Source organism: Schistocerca piceifrons, chromosome 3 (genome assembly GCF_021461385.2).
Source record: "Schistocerca piceifrons isolate TAMUIC-IGC-003096 chromosome 3, iqSchPice1.1, whole genome shotgun sequence".
NCBI lineage: Eukaryota > Metazoa > Arthropoda > Insecta > Orthoptera > Acrididae > Schistocerca > Schistocerca piceifrons.
This window is the reverse complement of record NC_060140.1, coordinates 538339011-538357082: the sequence shown is the minus strand read 5'-3', so window position 1 is coordinate 538357082 and position 18072 is coordinate 538339011. Positions and strand designations below refer to the sequence as shown.

Here is an 18072-nt window from a genome sequence, read left to right as displayed (position 1 = left end):
AATGGAAGGTATCTGAACATCTTAGTTTTACTGATGACGCTGTACTTTTTGCCTTCAGCGCAGAAGTAGTTCAGCAACGAACGCAAGCTAACAAAACTATTCTGAAAATAGGCTTGAATACTACTTACCATAAAACGTAAATAATGTGTAAAAGGCGATAAAAAATTTTCCGTTTGACGGCGTTAATGCACCGTATATGCAATGTAACGCGACTCCAATGCGTACAAGCACATACATGCAGGAAAGGTATTAATGTGGATCCGTGTCTTTCCGACGTGCGTGTTGTAAATGCGAAAACGTGAAATATGACGTCTTTATTAACAAATGCGTCCAAACAGGACCAAATTCCTGTTATTCTTCTCTTACAGTTAGCGAAGGACAAACACCGGTAGACATCCATCACATGTTGAAGGAAGCCACCGTTGTGGAATGGTACAACAAGCTTCGTGCTGGTTGTGATTCAACACAAGACGCTGGTCGACCTGGGGGGGGGGGGGGGCAGTCTGATCCATTACCGACAACAACAAGCCGCCCTTTGACGATGCTGTGATGTTATCCATCGTCCTCTCATTCCAACTATCTTCCAGACAGCTGATGTCCTCCCTGTTCGCTGATGACCGGGACTCACTGCTTACTGATTTCAAGGTACCTGGTGTCTGCATGAATGGAGAACTGCATTGAGAAACACCGGAGAGATTATGGCGTGCAATTAAGGCTAAACGTCAGGGAAAACAGCGCCAAGGGCAGCTGAAGCTTGATGATAATGCACCTCCCCAAATCGCAAATGTCGTAATGGAGAACTTACGCCAACTTAAGAGGGAGACACTCGAGCGCCAGCCCTACGGTCCTCATCCCCCCCGTACGATTATCACGCCTTCGGTCCCTTAAGAAGTGTCCTGAAGGGTCGACGATTCCCGTTGGATTAGGATGTGCAGGAATAAGTTGCACGGTGTTTTATGAAACGGGTATCTTCGCTCTGCTGCGTCAGTTCGATGAATGTCTCAGTGCTCAAGGTAATTTTGCCTGATTAACATACCGCTTCTGGACTGTACGATCTTCGAGGGAAACTTTTTGATCATTCCTTCTTTTAACCAACGTATAGAAATGAACGTGGTACAAATTAACAGTGAAATCATAGGATCGGGTGACATGTTCCGATTGTGATAGACGATTACTGAACAGAAAGGAATAGAAGTAAGAAGAATTTTGTGGTGTCACCGCCAGACACCACACTTGCTAGGTGGTAGATTAAATCGGCCGCGGTCCATTTAGTACATGTTGGACCCGCGTGTCGCCACTGTGTGATCGCAGACCTAGCGCCACCACAAGGCAGGTCTCGTGATACGAACAAGCTCTCGCCCCAGTTGTACGGACGACCTAGCTAGCGACTAGATGTACGAAGCCTTTCTCTCTCATTAGCCGAGAGACAGAATAGCCTTCAGCTAAGTTAATGGCTACGAACTAGCAAGGCGCCATTAGCCTTACAGTGATTGTAATTAAAGTCTCCTGTGTATCGTCAAGAGCGATGTACCACAATGATTGATTAAAGATAAGTATTAATCCAGCTACGTACTTTTCTTCATAGCATTAATTACGTAGCCTGTTCCAGTATTTCACGCCCGTCTGCGTTAGTCTAGCGTGCATTTTCAGCCATCTCGACCTACAAGGTGTTGGCCCAGCTGCCGACACATCAAATTTAACTGGTGTGCAATGCTTTGGTAAACTAAGTGGGGCTGTTACTTGTGATCCTCCAGTATGTAGACGAAGGAAACCTTATAATCAGTTTCGTTACAAGTTTTGAGTTAAGCACGTGAGGCGTGGAATTTTAATGTGCAGAGCAGTTGAGGGTTGATTAGCGAGCAAAGAGGCGATGCCGGGGATTAATACAGGGAAAAAGAAAGGAAATAAATGGGCTGGGGAATGGACTAGAGTGGGGAACGAAATGCAAATGGCAAATGTAGCCAGAAGAATTGATGATAGCTGGATTCCAAGAGATAGGGAAAGACTAAGACGACAGCCTAATGTAAAGTGGGTGGACGATATTATAAAACTTGTATAAGTACTTTTAAAGACCGTAATTCATGGAAAAAGTCTATAGGTTGACCTTAACAACCAGAGGTTGCAAAGCAGTTAATGATGATATTATACAGGGTGTTTCGGAACCTCACTGACAAACTGTGAGAAACGAGAGGCATACCAAGAGGCTCAATTTGATTAAGGAACATATTGCTCTCAGTCCGTCATTTAAGCCCTCTGGATATCATATGGCTGATGCTGGTGATAAGAATGAATGATAATAACTAAATTCGTCATGTCTATAAGCACAATCGAACTAAATATCAACAAAAAGTATATATATATATATATATATATATATATATATATATATATATATATATATATATATATATAACAATGGCTACCATTAACACCAAAAACACCCCAGTGGTACAAGACAGTAGCGACTATGAACAATGTCAGTATAATTGTCATCGAGTTTCTTCTCATATTTCAACCAGAAACTGATTTCTGTCAGGCGCCACGACCAGTAGCGGCCTGGGAGGGCGTGTTCAACGCCACAGAATACGGCAGCGACTGCGTGCAAGAGGACGGCACCGGTTCTGAGGACTGCCTCTACCTGAACGTGTACGTGCCTGGCGTTCCGGAGGAGGGCGCAGGGCTGCCCGTCATGTTCTGGGTGCACGGCGGAGGCTTCTCACACGGCAGCGGTGCAGGTCTAAAGTTCGGGCCTGATTTTCTCGTCTCGTATGGAGTCATACTCGTCACTGTCAACTACCGATTGGGCCCGCTCGGTAAGTACGTGTAACAAAAGTAAAGATGGCAAATAGCCCTGCGATTTAAGTAAAAAATAAAATACACTGACGAAAAAAATCGCAGCATCAAGAAAGAATTGTGCGACATAACCGAAAGTTGGTAGGCGTGTTTGTACATCTAAAAGATGATGTCTATTCAGATTTCGCACCAGTCGTGTACGGATGGTGCTAGTCACGCCGCCACGAGGATGCAAATCAGGTTTGTTTTAAATACAAGCTGTAACTCAAACGGTCATAAGCGTTACTTACCTATGAAATTGGACGTGATGATTTGATGTCAGTCAAGAACGGCTTTAAGGCGAAAAAGACGCAATTGTCAGTACCTTACTCAGTTTGAATGAAGTCGTGTAACAGAGCTACAAGAATCTGGATGTTCCCTTTGCGATACTGCAGAAAGATCTGGCAGGAATGTAGTCACTGTACATGATTGCTGGCAGCGGTGGTCACGACAATGTACGGTGACAAGATGAGCGGCTTCTGGACGGTCATGCGTCACTACCGAGAGGGAAGACAATCGTCTACGGCTTATGACTCTGGCGCATCCTACTGCATATTCAGCAGCATTTGGAGTAGCAGTTTGCGAACTGTTACAAATCTCTTACTTCAGGCACAGGTCCGGGCAAGACACCGTGTACCGTTCATTCCACCTACCAAAAAATACCGCCGTTTGCGACCTCAATTGTGTCAAGTAAGAGCTCATTGGAAGGCAGCGAGGGAGGCAGTTATGTTTTCTGACGAAACTGGTTCTGCCACGGTACCATTAATTGACGTGTGTTAGTCAGAAGCAGGCCAGCTGAGGGCCTGCAACCAACCTGTCTGCATGCTAGACACACTGGACATACACCTGGAGTCATCCTAGGGGTACGATTTCCTATAGCAGCAGGGGTAGTCTTGTGGCTGTCCCACACACCCTGACTGGAAATACGAACGTCAATATGGTGATGGGAGCTGTTGAGCTGCCATTCATGATCTGCAATATTGGTCGATCAAGTGCAGCAGGCATGGAACTCCATCCCACAAACTGACATCCGGCATCTGTACAACACAATTAATGGACGTTTGCATGCTTGCATTCAACATTGTGGTGGTTACACCGGTTATTAATGCACCAACAATTCTCATTTGCAATGGCTTATCTTGCACTTACAATAAGCTATGTTCTTGCACTTAAATAACTTACCTAGAAAATGTATTCCAATAATTTCATTACTCTACACTAAGTAGTAGTAGTAGCTTTATTCATCCGTAGATCTCTTTTTACAAGGATTTAGGACATGTCAGAGTATTTACAAATTTAGATCAATTTAAAATAAGCTAATTCATATAGCATATATTTACAGACTTATAGTTAGAGACAATCATTAGATTTACTCCTGATATACAATACTTTTTTTTACAAATGACTTATTACATAATGTAACGCCACATTGTTCACTCATATTTCATTATCAGTCACAGCACACATTATACACACATTGTTTCATAACACTTCACTCACTATACACACACACACACACACACACACACACGCACACACACACACACACACACACACACACACACACACACACGCGCGCGCGCGCACACTGGTGACCTCTGGGCCATTTTCTGTACCGCAACTTCCCATTTGCTATTCTGAAGAACTTATTCAGCATCCCTCCATAATGAGTGTGATGTTGAGCTCAGAAAGAGGAAGAGGTATTGGTACTGTGTTACGCACAGCTTGGGGGTAATTATTTCTAGAAAGGAAAAAAGAAGGAAAAAAGAAGGTGTTATATGGAATGTTGTATGTTTTATAATCATTATTATTATTATTATTTATTTGTATAGCATTTGTATCAAACCCCTACTTTTGTTTTAGCTAAGTAATCCTTCAATGTATAATATGTATGGCCTAACAGGTACTTTTTAGCTGCCTTTTTAAATAAGTGTATTTTGGCAATTTCTTTAATCTCTTTTGGTAATTTATTTTAGAGTTTTATTCCATGGTAGAAAATGCTGTTTTAGTTTTACGTTTATTTTTTCTTGCTAAATGTAAGTTGGGTCTATCTCTTGTTGCATGGTTATGGACAGAACTGTCTGTGCAGTGATTACCAAAGTTATTTTTGATGTGTAGAACTGACTGGTAAATGTATTCGCATGGAGCAGTTAAAATCCCCAATGTTCTGAACAGATCTTTATATTGAGCTCGACTAGTATTTTTGATTATTATTCTTATGGCTCCATTCTGGCGTTCATATTTTGTGCATTTGTTCCCCAAAAAAGAATTCCGTAGCTAACAACTGAGTGTACATATGAATAATATGTAACTAAAAGACACTGCATGTTACACATTGATGACAGGATTCTGAGGGCATAACATGCTGATGCCATTCTGTTTGCAAGTACCTTTGTGTGTTCACACCACTTTGTTTGAGAATCAATATTCATTCCTAGAAATTTTGCATTTGTTACACAGTCTATAGAGGTGCCATTTACATTTAATTTAACATTGTCATTTTTCCTCTTCAAACTGAAATTCCGGGCATTAGTTTTCTTTATGTTCAATGCCACTTTATTACTTATTGACCAACAATAAACTTCCTTGAGGGTTTCATTTGCTTTCTCGACAAGGAGTTCTCTTTTTTTCCCAGTCATTATAATATTGCAGTCATCAGCAAAGAGGATTTTTTCACTATGAGTAACACTACTGTGAAAGTCATTGATGTATATCAGGAACGGTATTGGTCCTTACGGAACTCCTATATTAATGTATTTTGATTCTGGAAAGTGTTTTACTAAATGTTTATATCTATTTAAATTCATTAATCTATCTTTCATAATTGCTTCCATTGTTTTTGAGAAGACTGAAAGCAGGGAAATGGGCCAGTAATTTTCTATGTCTTCTGCATTACCTTTCTTAAGCAAAGGTACAACTCTTGCCTGTTTTAACTGCTCTGGAAATGTCCCTGATGTAAAGGATTCGTTTATTATATTTGTCACTCGGTCTTGTATAATCCCTTGCATTGTTTCAGTACACACATTCGTACTTCATCTAAGCCTACTGACGTTTTATTTTTTAGTTTTTGAATTGTTTTACTGACTTCATTCTCTGTGGTTGAAAGTAACATCATTGTATTTAGTGCAACATTATTTAAAGGTGTTATATTTGTTTGGGGGAACTTTCGCTGTAACTTCTCTGCAATACTTGAAAAATGCTCGTTTACATAGTTTGCTAAGTGTTGTGGATAATTTATTAGTTTATCCCCCTCCCTAAGCAGTATGTTATTCTGTGTTGGTTAGCCTCTCCCCGTTTCCTTTTTTATAACATCCCGGACTGCTTTGCTTTTATTCTCTGCATTATATACACTCCTGGAAATTGAAATAAGAACACCGTGAATTCATTGTCCCAGGAAGGGGAAACTTTATTGACACATTCCTGGGGTCAGATACATCACATGATCACACTGACAGAACCACAGCCACATAGACACAGGCAACAGAGCCATGCACAATGTCGGCACTAGTACAGTGTATATCCACCTTTCGCAGCAATGCAGACTGCTATTCTCCCATGGAGACGATCGTAGAGATGCTGGATGTAGTCCTGTGGAACGACTTGCCATGCCATTTCCACCTGGCGCCTCAGTTGGACCAGCGTTCGTGCTGGACGTGCAGACCGCGTGAGACGACGCTTCATCCAGTCCCAAACATGCTCAATGGGGGACAGATCCGGAGATCTTGCTGGCCAGGGTAGTTGACTTACACCTTCTAGAGCACGTTGGGTGGCACGGGATACATGCGGACGTGCACAATCCTGTTGGAACAGCAAGTTCCCTTGTCGGTCTAGGAATGGTAGAACGATGGGTTCGATGACGGTTTGGATGTACCGTGCACTATTCAGTGTCCCCTCGACGATCACCAGTGGTGTACGGCCAGTGTAGGAGATCGCTCCCCACACCATGATGCCGGGTGTTGGCCCTGTGTGCCTCGGTCGTATGCAGTCCTGATTGTGGCGCTCACCTGCACGGCGCCAAACACGCATACGACCATCATTGGCACCAAGGCAGAAGCGACTCTCATCGCTGAAGACGACACGTCTCCATTCGTCCCTCCATTCACGCCTGTCGCGACACCACTGGAGGCGGGCTGCACGATGTTGGGGCGTGAGCGGAAGACGGCCTAGCGGTGTGCGGGACCGTAGCCCAGCTTCATGGAGACGGTTGCGAATGGTCCTCGCCGATACCCCAGGAGCAACAGTGTCCCTAATTTGCTGGGAAGTGGCGGTGCGGTCCCCTACGGCACTGCGTAGGATCCTACGGTCTTGGCGTGCATCCGTGCGTCGCTGCGGTCCGGTCCCAGGTCGACGGGCACGTGCACCTTCCGCCGACTACTGGTGACAACATCGATGTACTGTGGAGACCTCACGCCCCACGTGTTGAGCAATTCGGCGGTACGTCCACCCGGCCTCCCGCATGCCCACTATACGCCCTCGCTCAAAGTCCGTCAACTGCACATACGGTTCACGTCCACGCTGTCGCGGCATGCTACCAGTGTTAAAGACTGCGATGGAGCTCCGTATGCCACGGCAAACTGGCTGACACTGACGGCGGCGGTGCACAAATGCTGCGCAGCTAGCGCCATTCGACGGCCAACACCGCGGTTCCTGGTGTGTCCGCTGTGCCGTGCGTGTGATCATTGCTTGTACAGCCCTCTCGCAGTGTCCGGAGCAAGTATGGTGGGTCTGACACACCGGTGTCAATGTGTTCTTTTTTCCATTTCCAGAAGTGTATTACTTTGTCATTAAATGAATTTTTTGCAGCAATCAGCACCTTCCTATAGATCTGCTTGTATAGATGATAGAAAATTAATAATTCTGGATCACTGCGAGTCTTTTCCATAGAACTGAGGTGTTTAAGTGTTTGGGAGGACTTCTTAATACCTGTAGTTATCCATCTGTTTTGTGAGATATTGATACAGACATGCATACTTTTCAACGTTCAATTTAAACAATTGGAGAATTAAGAGAATTTCATATTCACATTGGTTTCCTTATACACTTCATCCCAGCTTTGCTTTTCTAGTTCTTTTAAAAAATCTTTTATTTTCATTCCTGATAGATGTCGTTTGTAGGCTCGTAGTTTAGGGAATGATTCGATGCCTGACTTTACTGTTGTTATTTGACAGAGATTGTCTGATAGTCCGAGATCTTTTACAGATACATCACATTTTTCCCTGTCCATATTTGTGGCCCCATGGTCAATTACTGATGAAGTCGTTGTGGTAACCCTTGTTGTACTATTGATCAATATGGATATTACAAACTTTGAGGGATGTTTATGAAGGTGCTGCTGGATTCATTTATGATGCTATGTTGATGTTAATGTCCCCACAAAGAGTTATGTTGACCTTTGTACTTGAGACTTTATTTATAACTTCTGTTAACTTATTGAAGATCTATACACACACAAAATGATTAATTTCTTGGTGATGTCAAGCCCTGTTAATTCAATAGCTGATATTTCAAAGTGTTTATCTTCACTTACGGTACTGAGGACATGTCTTGATTTGAACTGTGTTCCTTTTCTGATATAAATGCATGATCCTCCACATCTTGAAGTAGTTCTGCAGGAAGAGTTTGCCTTTTCATACAATGATAATACTACATGATGGGTTTCTGTGTCTTTACACCAGTGCTCAGTAATATAAACTTCTGTGCAAGTCAAAGATTGGAGCTCAACTTGTAATAGTTGTATTTTATTTTTTATTGATTACATGTTTTGATGGAGGATTGTTAAGTCTGTGAAATGCCCCATGTAACTCTTTCCAATGTTTTGTTCCTTTGTGACATCTGGTTTATGTGATGTTTTAGGTGTTAAAATCTGTCTTTTGAGTGATTGTTTCAGCATTTTTTTAAAGTGCTGGAGATACTCTTTAGGCAGGGAAACCTGTTGTCTGGATTTATCCTTAAAAATATCTACTTTTCCTACCTATGATAACAGGTATTTGACCATGTGTGGCTCGAGATCCACCTCCTATAGTTTAAGTATTTTCCGTTTGTGTAATATCACAGTAACTAAAACCTAAAACATAGCCCATGATCACCATGACTCATCGAACAGCTCCGAATTTTCGTGCAGTCAACACACCTCTGTGTTCATCAAGCAAGTTCAACCGGAACCAACGAATGCTATTCAGTAGTTACACTTTGCACGTGGATTCTTTAAACATAAATAGCATATTAAGTTCCAGAGCCGTTATCCACCAATTCCGATCGACGCGTTTCTCAGGCTCAGCTACAATGACGTTATATCGCGCTTTCGATTACATGTCGAAACAGTGTGGATAATATCCATTGCGACTATCGATGTACATCCCAATACATTTCCGTGAGTCAAAGAGAACAGGAAAGGTAAGAGCATCTGTGTTGTCTGTTCATCAGTGTTTGGTAACAGTTACAGAGGGAGTGTGAGCATAAATTAAATCAGTGCAACCATCATGTTCGTAGCCTACTTTAATTGACTATATATGTGCTTCACAACCCGCGTTAGAAGTACAAGGGTGTGCTGGGAAGTAATGCCTCCGAAATTTTTATGTGAAAACTCTTAAAACATCTTATTAATTTATGAACATCGTCACGCTGGCGCACAAACAAATTTTTCCCAACGGGAGAGCAGTTTGTTGATACCGTCCCTATTGAATATTTGACTTTGTTGACGGGGTCGCAAACTTACTTCTGCACCACTTCATCACTATCAAGGTGAAGTCCTCGAAGGTCTTCTTTAGGTTTTGGAACGAGACTAAATTCGGATGCGACCAAGTTGCGTCTCTATGGAGAATGGTCGATGACAGTGAACCAAAGGCGTCAGGTTGTTGCAGAAACCGTACTGCTCGTCTGTGATCTGGAATTGTCTTGCTGAAGGAGGGGAAGCTCCTTCAGGGGACGAACACTTCGAATAAGAAACTCGGTAGCAGCACGCTGTTTCTTAGGAACCAAACAGTTACGTTACACAACGTAGTGTTACACGCTACATTTCGGAGATCTGTATCGGCAGAGGCTTGCAAATATAAAGACATGAAGGATAATGTTAATAACATTTGTTTTATTTAAACATGTTTAAGCTTTTACACATTAGTTTTCGCCCTCTACAGCTCCCTCTATTATCATGGGAGTTACCGCCTGATGTCTTAACAGATCTCCTATCATCCTGTCGCTTGTTCTTGTCAGTGTTTTCCATATATTCCTTTCCTTGCCGATTCTACGCAGAACCTCCTTATCCCTATCGATACCAGTCTATCAACTTTTCAACATTCTTCTGTAGCGGCACATCTAAAACGCTTCATTTCTCTTCTGTTCCGGTATTCCCACAGTCCATGTTTCACTAACATTGAATGCTGTGCTCCAGACGTAAGTTCTCATAAATTTCTTCCTCAAATTAAGGCCTATGTTTGACACTAGCAGACTTATCTCAGCCAGTAGTGCCATTTTTAATGGTACTCGTCTGCTTTTTATGTCCTCCTTGCTTCTTCCAGCATGGGTTATTTTGCTCCCTAGATAGCAGAATTCCTTGACACCGTCTACTTCGTGTTCCTCAATTCAGATATTAAGTTTGGCGCTGTTATCATGTCTGCTACTTTTCATTACTTTGGTTTTTCTTTCGTTTACTCTCCATCCATTTCCTGCACCCATTAGACTACTGGCTCGAAATGGCTCTGAGCACTATGAGACTTAACATCTTTGGTCATAAGTCCCCTAGAACTTAGAACTACTTAAACCTAGCTAACCTAAGGACATCACACACATCCATGCCCGAAGCAGGATTCGAACCTGCGACCGTAGCAGTCCCGCGGTTCCGGACTGTAGCCCCTAGAACCGACGGCCACCGCGACCGGCCCCATTAGACTACTGATTCCATTCAACAGATCCTTTAAATGTTCACCATTTTCTCTGAGGATAGCAATGCCGACAGCGAATCTTATCACTGAAATTCTTTGACCTTGAATTTTAATCCCGTTCTTGAATTTTTTTTTATTTCTGCCACAAATTCTTCGATTTATAGATTGAACAGTGAGGGCAAAAGACTACTCCCCGGCCTTACACCCGTTTTAGTCCGAGTACTTCGTTTTTGGTCTTTCAGTCTTTTTTGTTCCCTCTTGTTTCTTGTACGTATTACATATTACACGTCTTTCCATACTGCTCACCTCTATTTTTCTCAGAATTTCTAACATCTTGCACCAGTTGACATTGTCGATCGTTTTCTCCAGATCGACAAATCCTATGAACGTATTTTGATTTTTCTTTAGGCTTGCATCTATTATCAACCACAATGACAGAACTGCCTCTCTGATACTTTTGCCTTTCCTGAAGCCAAACTGGCTGTTATCTACTAGATCCTCAAATTATTTCTCTATATTGCTTTGTATTATTCCTATCATGAACTTGCATGTATGTGCTGTTCAATTGACTGACGACAGTTCTCGCACTTGTCAGCTCTTATTACCTTCTGAGTTGTGTGAATGATGTTTTCTCGAAAGTCTGCTAGTACATCACCAGTGAAATACGTTCTACACACTAGCCTGAACAGACGTTTAGTTGTCGTTTCCCCCAGTGGTTTCAGAAATTCCGATTAAAGTTATCAATCCGTTCTACCTTATTTGCTCTTTTGAATTCTGATTCTAATACTGGATCCTCTATCTCTTCCCTTTCGATTCCTATTTCTTTTTCTATTACTTTGTCAGGCAAGTCCTTCCGCTCATAACTTCAATATACTCTTTCCACTTATCCACTCTCTCCTCTGCCTGTAACAGTAGAATACACAATGCACAGCATAACTCCCACTACGTTCTTAATGTTACCGCCCTTGTTTTTAATTTCACCGAAGGTGTTTGAGCTTTCTATATGCTGAGTCAGTGCTCCCGCCAATCATTTACTTTTCACTTTCTTCCCATTTTTCAACGACCACTTCGGCTTAGCTTCCCTGCTCTTTCTATTTCTTTCATTCTTAAAGGACTTCTATCTCCGTATTCTTCAATTTCCCTGAACAATTATGTACTTCCTTCTTTTGTCGATCAGCTGATGTATTTCTTCTCTTACCCGTGGTTTCTTCGTTGTTAACCTCCTTGTAAATGTGCTTATCTTTCCCATTTCTGTGATGACGCGTTTTAGAGGTATCCATTCCTCTTCAAGCGAACTGCCTATTGAGCTATTCATTATTGCAGTATCTACATCCTCAGGGAAATTAAAGCTTGTGTCTTCATTCCTTAGTACTTCCATTTACCACTTCATTGTGCCCTGTTTTTTCCTGAATACTCTCTTAAGCTTCACCCTACTGCTCATCATTACTAAATCGTGATCTAAGTTTACATCTGCTTCTGGGTACACCGTACAACCCTGAGTATGATTTCGGAATCTCTGCCTGACTACGATGTACTATAACTGGAATCTTCTTAACTTCCCCGTTTTATCCAAGCATATTCCATCCTCTTATGATGGTTGAGTATTCGCTATTATTTGCTAAAATTTATTGCAGAACTCAGTTAGTGTTTCTCCTCGCTCATTCCTATTACCAAGCCCATATTCTCCCGTAACCCTCTCTTCTACTCCTTTCCCTATGACCGCATTCAGCCCTCCATGACTATTAGATTACACAAGCCAACGATGGAAAAACTTTTTTGCTGAAAATACCTTATTCTTATGTTTTTTAGGGTGGTAAATCCAAATAAAATCCAAATATGATACTTAAAAAACTCTATCACCCACCATTTCATCAAATTTTACAGCTGAATTAATTAAATTAAGCGATTTTTTAAAGAATTTAACAGCTTTTATATAGTTAAAATAATTTAAAGCGGAGGTGTAATGAACGTAGATGACGTTGGTAGCAGCGCTGAAAAACGTTTGTTGGCAAAAAAAATCGATTCTATTTTTGTGTTAACAGACGCTGTTTTGTTTACTGTCAGCCTCACTTCACTTGCCCATTTCCTGTACATGTGCTCAGTACAATCTGTAATCGTGGTTGTAAAAACTCTGCTGACAGTTTTTGTTATATTTGTTGTGAATTTGCGGTTAAAAACACCAAAGAAACATTACAGATCTTGTGAGAAAGGTTCAACTATCATAATCTTGATCTAAACTTGGTGATCAAGACAATTCTTGGGCGCCGCATAAGGTATGTTATGTGTGTGTTGAAGATCTGAGAAAATGGTCCAGAAAGGTGAAAAAAGCCTTTAGATTTGCTGTTCCTATGATATGGAGTGAGCCAAGAAATCATTCCGATGATTGCTACTTCTGCAGTGTTGATATTACTGGTCATAAGTCGAAAAACAAGAAGGTACTAAGCTACCCTAGCCTTCCGTCCGCTATCCGACCAGTACCGCATGGTGTAGATTTTCCGGTTCCTGAACCACCAGGTGATGTAAATTCTATTCCAAAAGAAGTATTTTCTGATGTACAATGTGATTTAGATGACCAGATGATGATAAATTCCATTGTAATACAGAAAGTCTAGAGTTCACATTGTTTACTCAGACCGAAATAAAATGGTTCAAATGGCTCTGAGCACTATGGGACTCAACTGCTGAGGTCATTAGTCCCCTAGAACTTAGAACTAGTTAAACCTAACTAACCTAATGACATCACAACATCCATGCCCGAGGCAGGATTCGAACCTGCGACCGTAGCGATCTTGCGATTCCAGACTGCAGCGCCTTTAACCGCACGGCCACTTCACTCAGACCGAACTTACGGGTTTGGTTAGGGATCTCGGCTTAAAAAGCTGAATTGCTTGGCTCTAGATTAAAAGAAAATAACTTAATGGCAGTTGGAATCAGCATATACATGTATAGAAAGAGAGAGCGGCAATATTCCAAGTTTTTTCAACAAGAAGGTGATTTAGTGTACTGCTCAGGCATTCCCATTCGGATGAACGAGTTTGGTATTGAATACAAAAAGGAAGACTGGAGGCTGTTTATTGATTCATCCAAAACTACTTTGAAGGATGTTTTATTATACAGTGGTAACATGTATGCATCTATACCTGTTGGACACTCCGTACATATAAAAGAACCCTATGAAAACCTAAAAATAGTGCGAATTAAAATAGGCTGTTCAGCTCATGGTTGGATGATATGTGGCGATCTAAAAGTAACATGCATGTTCCCTGGTCACCAAGGCGGCTTTACCAAATTTCCATGATTCTTGTGTAAATGGGATAGTAGGGCTAGGGATCAACTATGGTGCAAAAAGAACTGGCCTGTGAGGGAGGCCTAATGAAACAGTTTGTAAAGGCTTTGCCTAAAGATGGACCATGTTTTAAGTATCTCTGCTAAAAGTTTCCACAGCTTTCAGAAACTAAACTAAAAGAAGGCGTCTCTGTCGGAACTGGTATTAGAAAATTGTTGTTTGATGTTAACTTTGAAACGACAATGACCTTAAATGAGAAAGAAGCATGGGTATCATTCTAGCAAGTCGTTATAAAGTTCTTAGGACATGAAGAAGACCAGAATATGTTTCTATTATAGATAAAATGTTAAAGAAGTTTAAACTTTAAGATGTTAAATGAGCCTGAAAGTTCACTTTTTGAACAGTCACCTTCATTACTTCCTGGACAATATGGGAGATGTTAATGAGGAGCAAGGAGAGTGTTTTCACCAGGACATTAAAGTGATGGAAAAACTTTACCACGGCCGTTAGAAATGGTTCAAATGGCTCTGAGCACTTTGGGACTGAACTTCTAAGGTCATCAGTCCCCTAGAACGTAGAACTACTTAAACCTAACTAACCTAAGGACATCACACACATCCATGCCCGAGGCAGGATTCGAACCTGCGACCGTAACGGTCGCGCGGTTCCAGACTGTAGTGCCTAGAACCGCTCGGCGACCCCGGCCGGCGGCCGGTAGAACACCAGCATGTAGGGAGACTACTGTTGGTCACTTCTCCGAGAAGTTTAGCAAGCGACTCATCGTACAAAAATCTACACAAGAAGCTCCAAAGAAAAAAGAGAAAGAAAATACAAACCAATTCCAGCTGACAAGTGAAACCTCTATTAACACATATCATTGTTTTAAGTAGCTTACTGTAAATACAAACCATGCTTATATTGCAACAAAGCGTTTCATTAATTTCCCCGTTTACCGTATAGCATAGGATTTTTATACTATATATAAGAAAAAGCATATTGCTCGAAAACTACAGGTGATACAAAAAACCTAAGGCTAGATTTGGATTCAGCTCATAAAAATCTATAAAGATGAGCTATGGAAATAAAAAAAGTTTTTCAAAAAAATATTTCGTTGACCTGTGTTATTCATCACCCTTTACGTACCACATTTCCGTTCAATATCCCCATATACTATCTCTATCTCTTCATCTTCTGCTTGCGTCGTCGGCATGCATACCTGTCAGTGTTGGTTCTCTGTCGAATCTGGCGAAAATAACCCGATCATTGAACTACACAGTAACACACTATCTGCCGTACTCTCCCATTCATAACGTATCCTACTCCTGTTATAATATTTTCAGCTGTTACTTCAATCACCCCTAATATACATAGAGTGAACCTTTACCTTCCCTTTTCTGATTTTCTAGCTTCCTTACCAAATTCATACTTCTGACGCTCCACGCCCCGACCCTTAGAATGTTATTCTTTCTTCGGTTATTCAGTCTTTTTCTCATTGTCTCCTCTCATTTGGCAGGGCCCTGCCGGAGATCCGACTGGGGGCTAGTTCGAAATCTTTTGCCAATAGGAGGGACCATCAACACAAATTTTCAACTGCAGGCCACATATTCTGCGGATACACATTATGTGTCTTTAATTAAGTAGTTTACATTGCCTTCTGCGTCCTCATGCCATTGATTATTGCTAATTCTTCCGCCTGTTATCAGCAGTTCTCCACCCAAAGGGCAAGAGAGTGTCCTGAATCTCTGTCCACTTCTCCGTCAACTTTGACAAGGCCGTTGGCAGAACGAGAGTGGATTCTTGTGCGGACAGACTTCGGCCATTCGCCAGCCGAAGTGGCCGTGCTGTTCTAGGCGCTGCAGTATGGAACCGCGAGACCGCTACGGTCGCAGGTTCGAATCCTGCCTCGGGCATGGATATGTGTGATGTGCTTAGGTTAGATAGGTTTAACTAGTTCTAAGTTCTAGGGGACTAATGACCTCAGAAGTTGAGTCCCATAGTGCTCAGAGCCATATGAGCCAACCATATGAACTTCGGCCATTATTGTTGATGATTTTTACTCAGAATTTAAGCAACGGCGAGGTTCGAACCAGGCCGATGATCTTTAACAGGCCTAATCTCTCTTTCATCATTGAAAATTCGTTTACTGGAGTCCTGTACAATTTTTAAGTGACAAAAAAATATCATTTTACGCCCCATCACGCAAAGAACCGTGTACGCATCTATATTTGACTCAAGCAAAGCAGTAAGCTGAAAGCTGAGTGATCTACTGCTCTATTGCTAAAGTATCTTAATATAAACGAAGCTAATCTGCGTACTATGCTATAGTAGATTTTCGAAAAACGTTTTACTTTATGTGTTAAAAATTGCAAAACCACAGGTTTAGGACTTCCATGATTTTTCATCATGCAGTTGTTCTGAAGTTATTGCCACCAACTGGATGTCACATAGACGACTTGCATGTCCACATCCAGTTATCCATCTGGGGAAAGGAGAGCTACTGTGTAAAGTGGAATCAGTGCCACGTTTCGTCTCTGGTGACTGTCCACATCATTGACAGGTGAACAAGTGAGCAAGTCGGGATTCGATCCCACAAGCTCTTCGTTTCCACCCACATGCTCTACTTCTAGACCACCACATCAGGTGTAAATCTGATTATGCTTGCTGCACTCTCGACTCACAGCTGCTCTCTCGAGTTGTGGCGGACTGTTCGCCAGTGGCAATGGCGTCGTTCTCAGAAAATAGCTTGAATTCATCATAATTCATACAATTTTTACGAAATATTTATGAATTATATGCAAAAGCTGTTTTCTTCAATCTGTTTACCTGTCAGGGAAAAGCGAATATAAATCCCTACATCAGCTCCTGAGAGTAGCCTACACAGGCAGACGGACCCGAAAAGGACCTTCAAGTTACATTCTTAGAGACTCTACATATTACTAGACATAATTCTATGAACGTATCATACACATGTTTAGATATAGTCGTACACACATACTCTGTGTTCTTTTATTTTTAACTTATTGTGTAAATAGCAGTAGTTCCGTTGAATGCTAGGTTTGCACGAGTGGGTAGAAGTATAATTCATATTTTTGGGAGTTTTTCTCAAAATTTGTACTGCATTTATCTAAATACAGATTCTATAAGACAAAATCCCGGAAACGAAAAGAAAAATCCATCGCTGTGCATTAAGAGAATGAAACACACTTCTCATCAAAATTTTCGTACAGAAATTAGCCACCATTTGTGTTACCAACTACAGTCAAAAAGTAAAGGGCATTTGATGATACGAGTATCTAAATGTTGACAGATCAGTTTAAATATAAAGGAACGTAGCGCAATCTATTAATTTTTTACGAAGGCGCATAAATTATTGTTTGGATTCAGTGGTCGACTGACTGTAGACTAAACAATGTTTTCGGAATCAGTAGCAGTCACTAGTTGGGAGGCGGGTGCTGAATTTTATTTAGTGCCCTGAAGGGTCTACAGCTACTCCACTTCATCGAGAACTATACCTAGTTATAGGCCTATACTAAAGAATGAAGCATAGTTAGACAATTGCGTGGGGACTTGGTAAAACTGGGAGTACATATCTGAAGGACGAAGAGCGAGGTCGAAGACCCAGTATACAGATTAAAAAATCGTCATTTCTGTTGATCTGTGGAGCGTGGGTCAACAATTTCAGCTAACGTGTACTGCGAAATTCTCACCAAACTGTACATACAAATTCAACGGAGCGGAAAAGAGGTCAGGGGTACTACTCCATGATAGCAAACGTCCACATACCGTAACCAGAACCACGAATTTCCAGTGGGAAATTTTGAAAAACGCTCCTTACAGTCCTGACTTTGCCAACAGCGACAATATCCATTTCTTGTATTTGAAAAAATGACATTATGGACAACAGCCTAAGGATGACGAGCAACTGAAGGATATATTTAGAACAACTGCTTCAATTTCCAGGAGAAAAATTTGTTTGTGTGGGGTGACGAAACTTTTGCAACGTGCTTAGAAGTGAACATTGGTTACACCGATAACGAGAGGCCCGATTCTTGTGGGAAATTAAACTCTCTTAAAAGT

The 18072-nt window shown here is 41.5% G+C and overlaps 1 protein-coding gene across 1 annotated transcript in view; it reads left to right on the top strand.

Moving 5' to 3' along the window:
• LOC124788815 (acetylcholinesterase-like) overlaps positions 1–18072 on the top strand; it is an 88156-nt gene that overhangs the window by 30700 nt on the left and 39384 nt on the right. The window contains exon 3 of the mRNA XM_047256096.1: positions 2537–2813. Coding sequence (XP_047112052.1) covers positions 2537–2813 — 277 coding nt within the window. The remainder of the gene's footprint in view (positions 1–2536; positions 2814–18072) is intronic.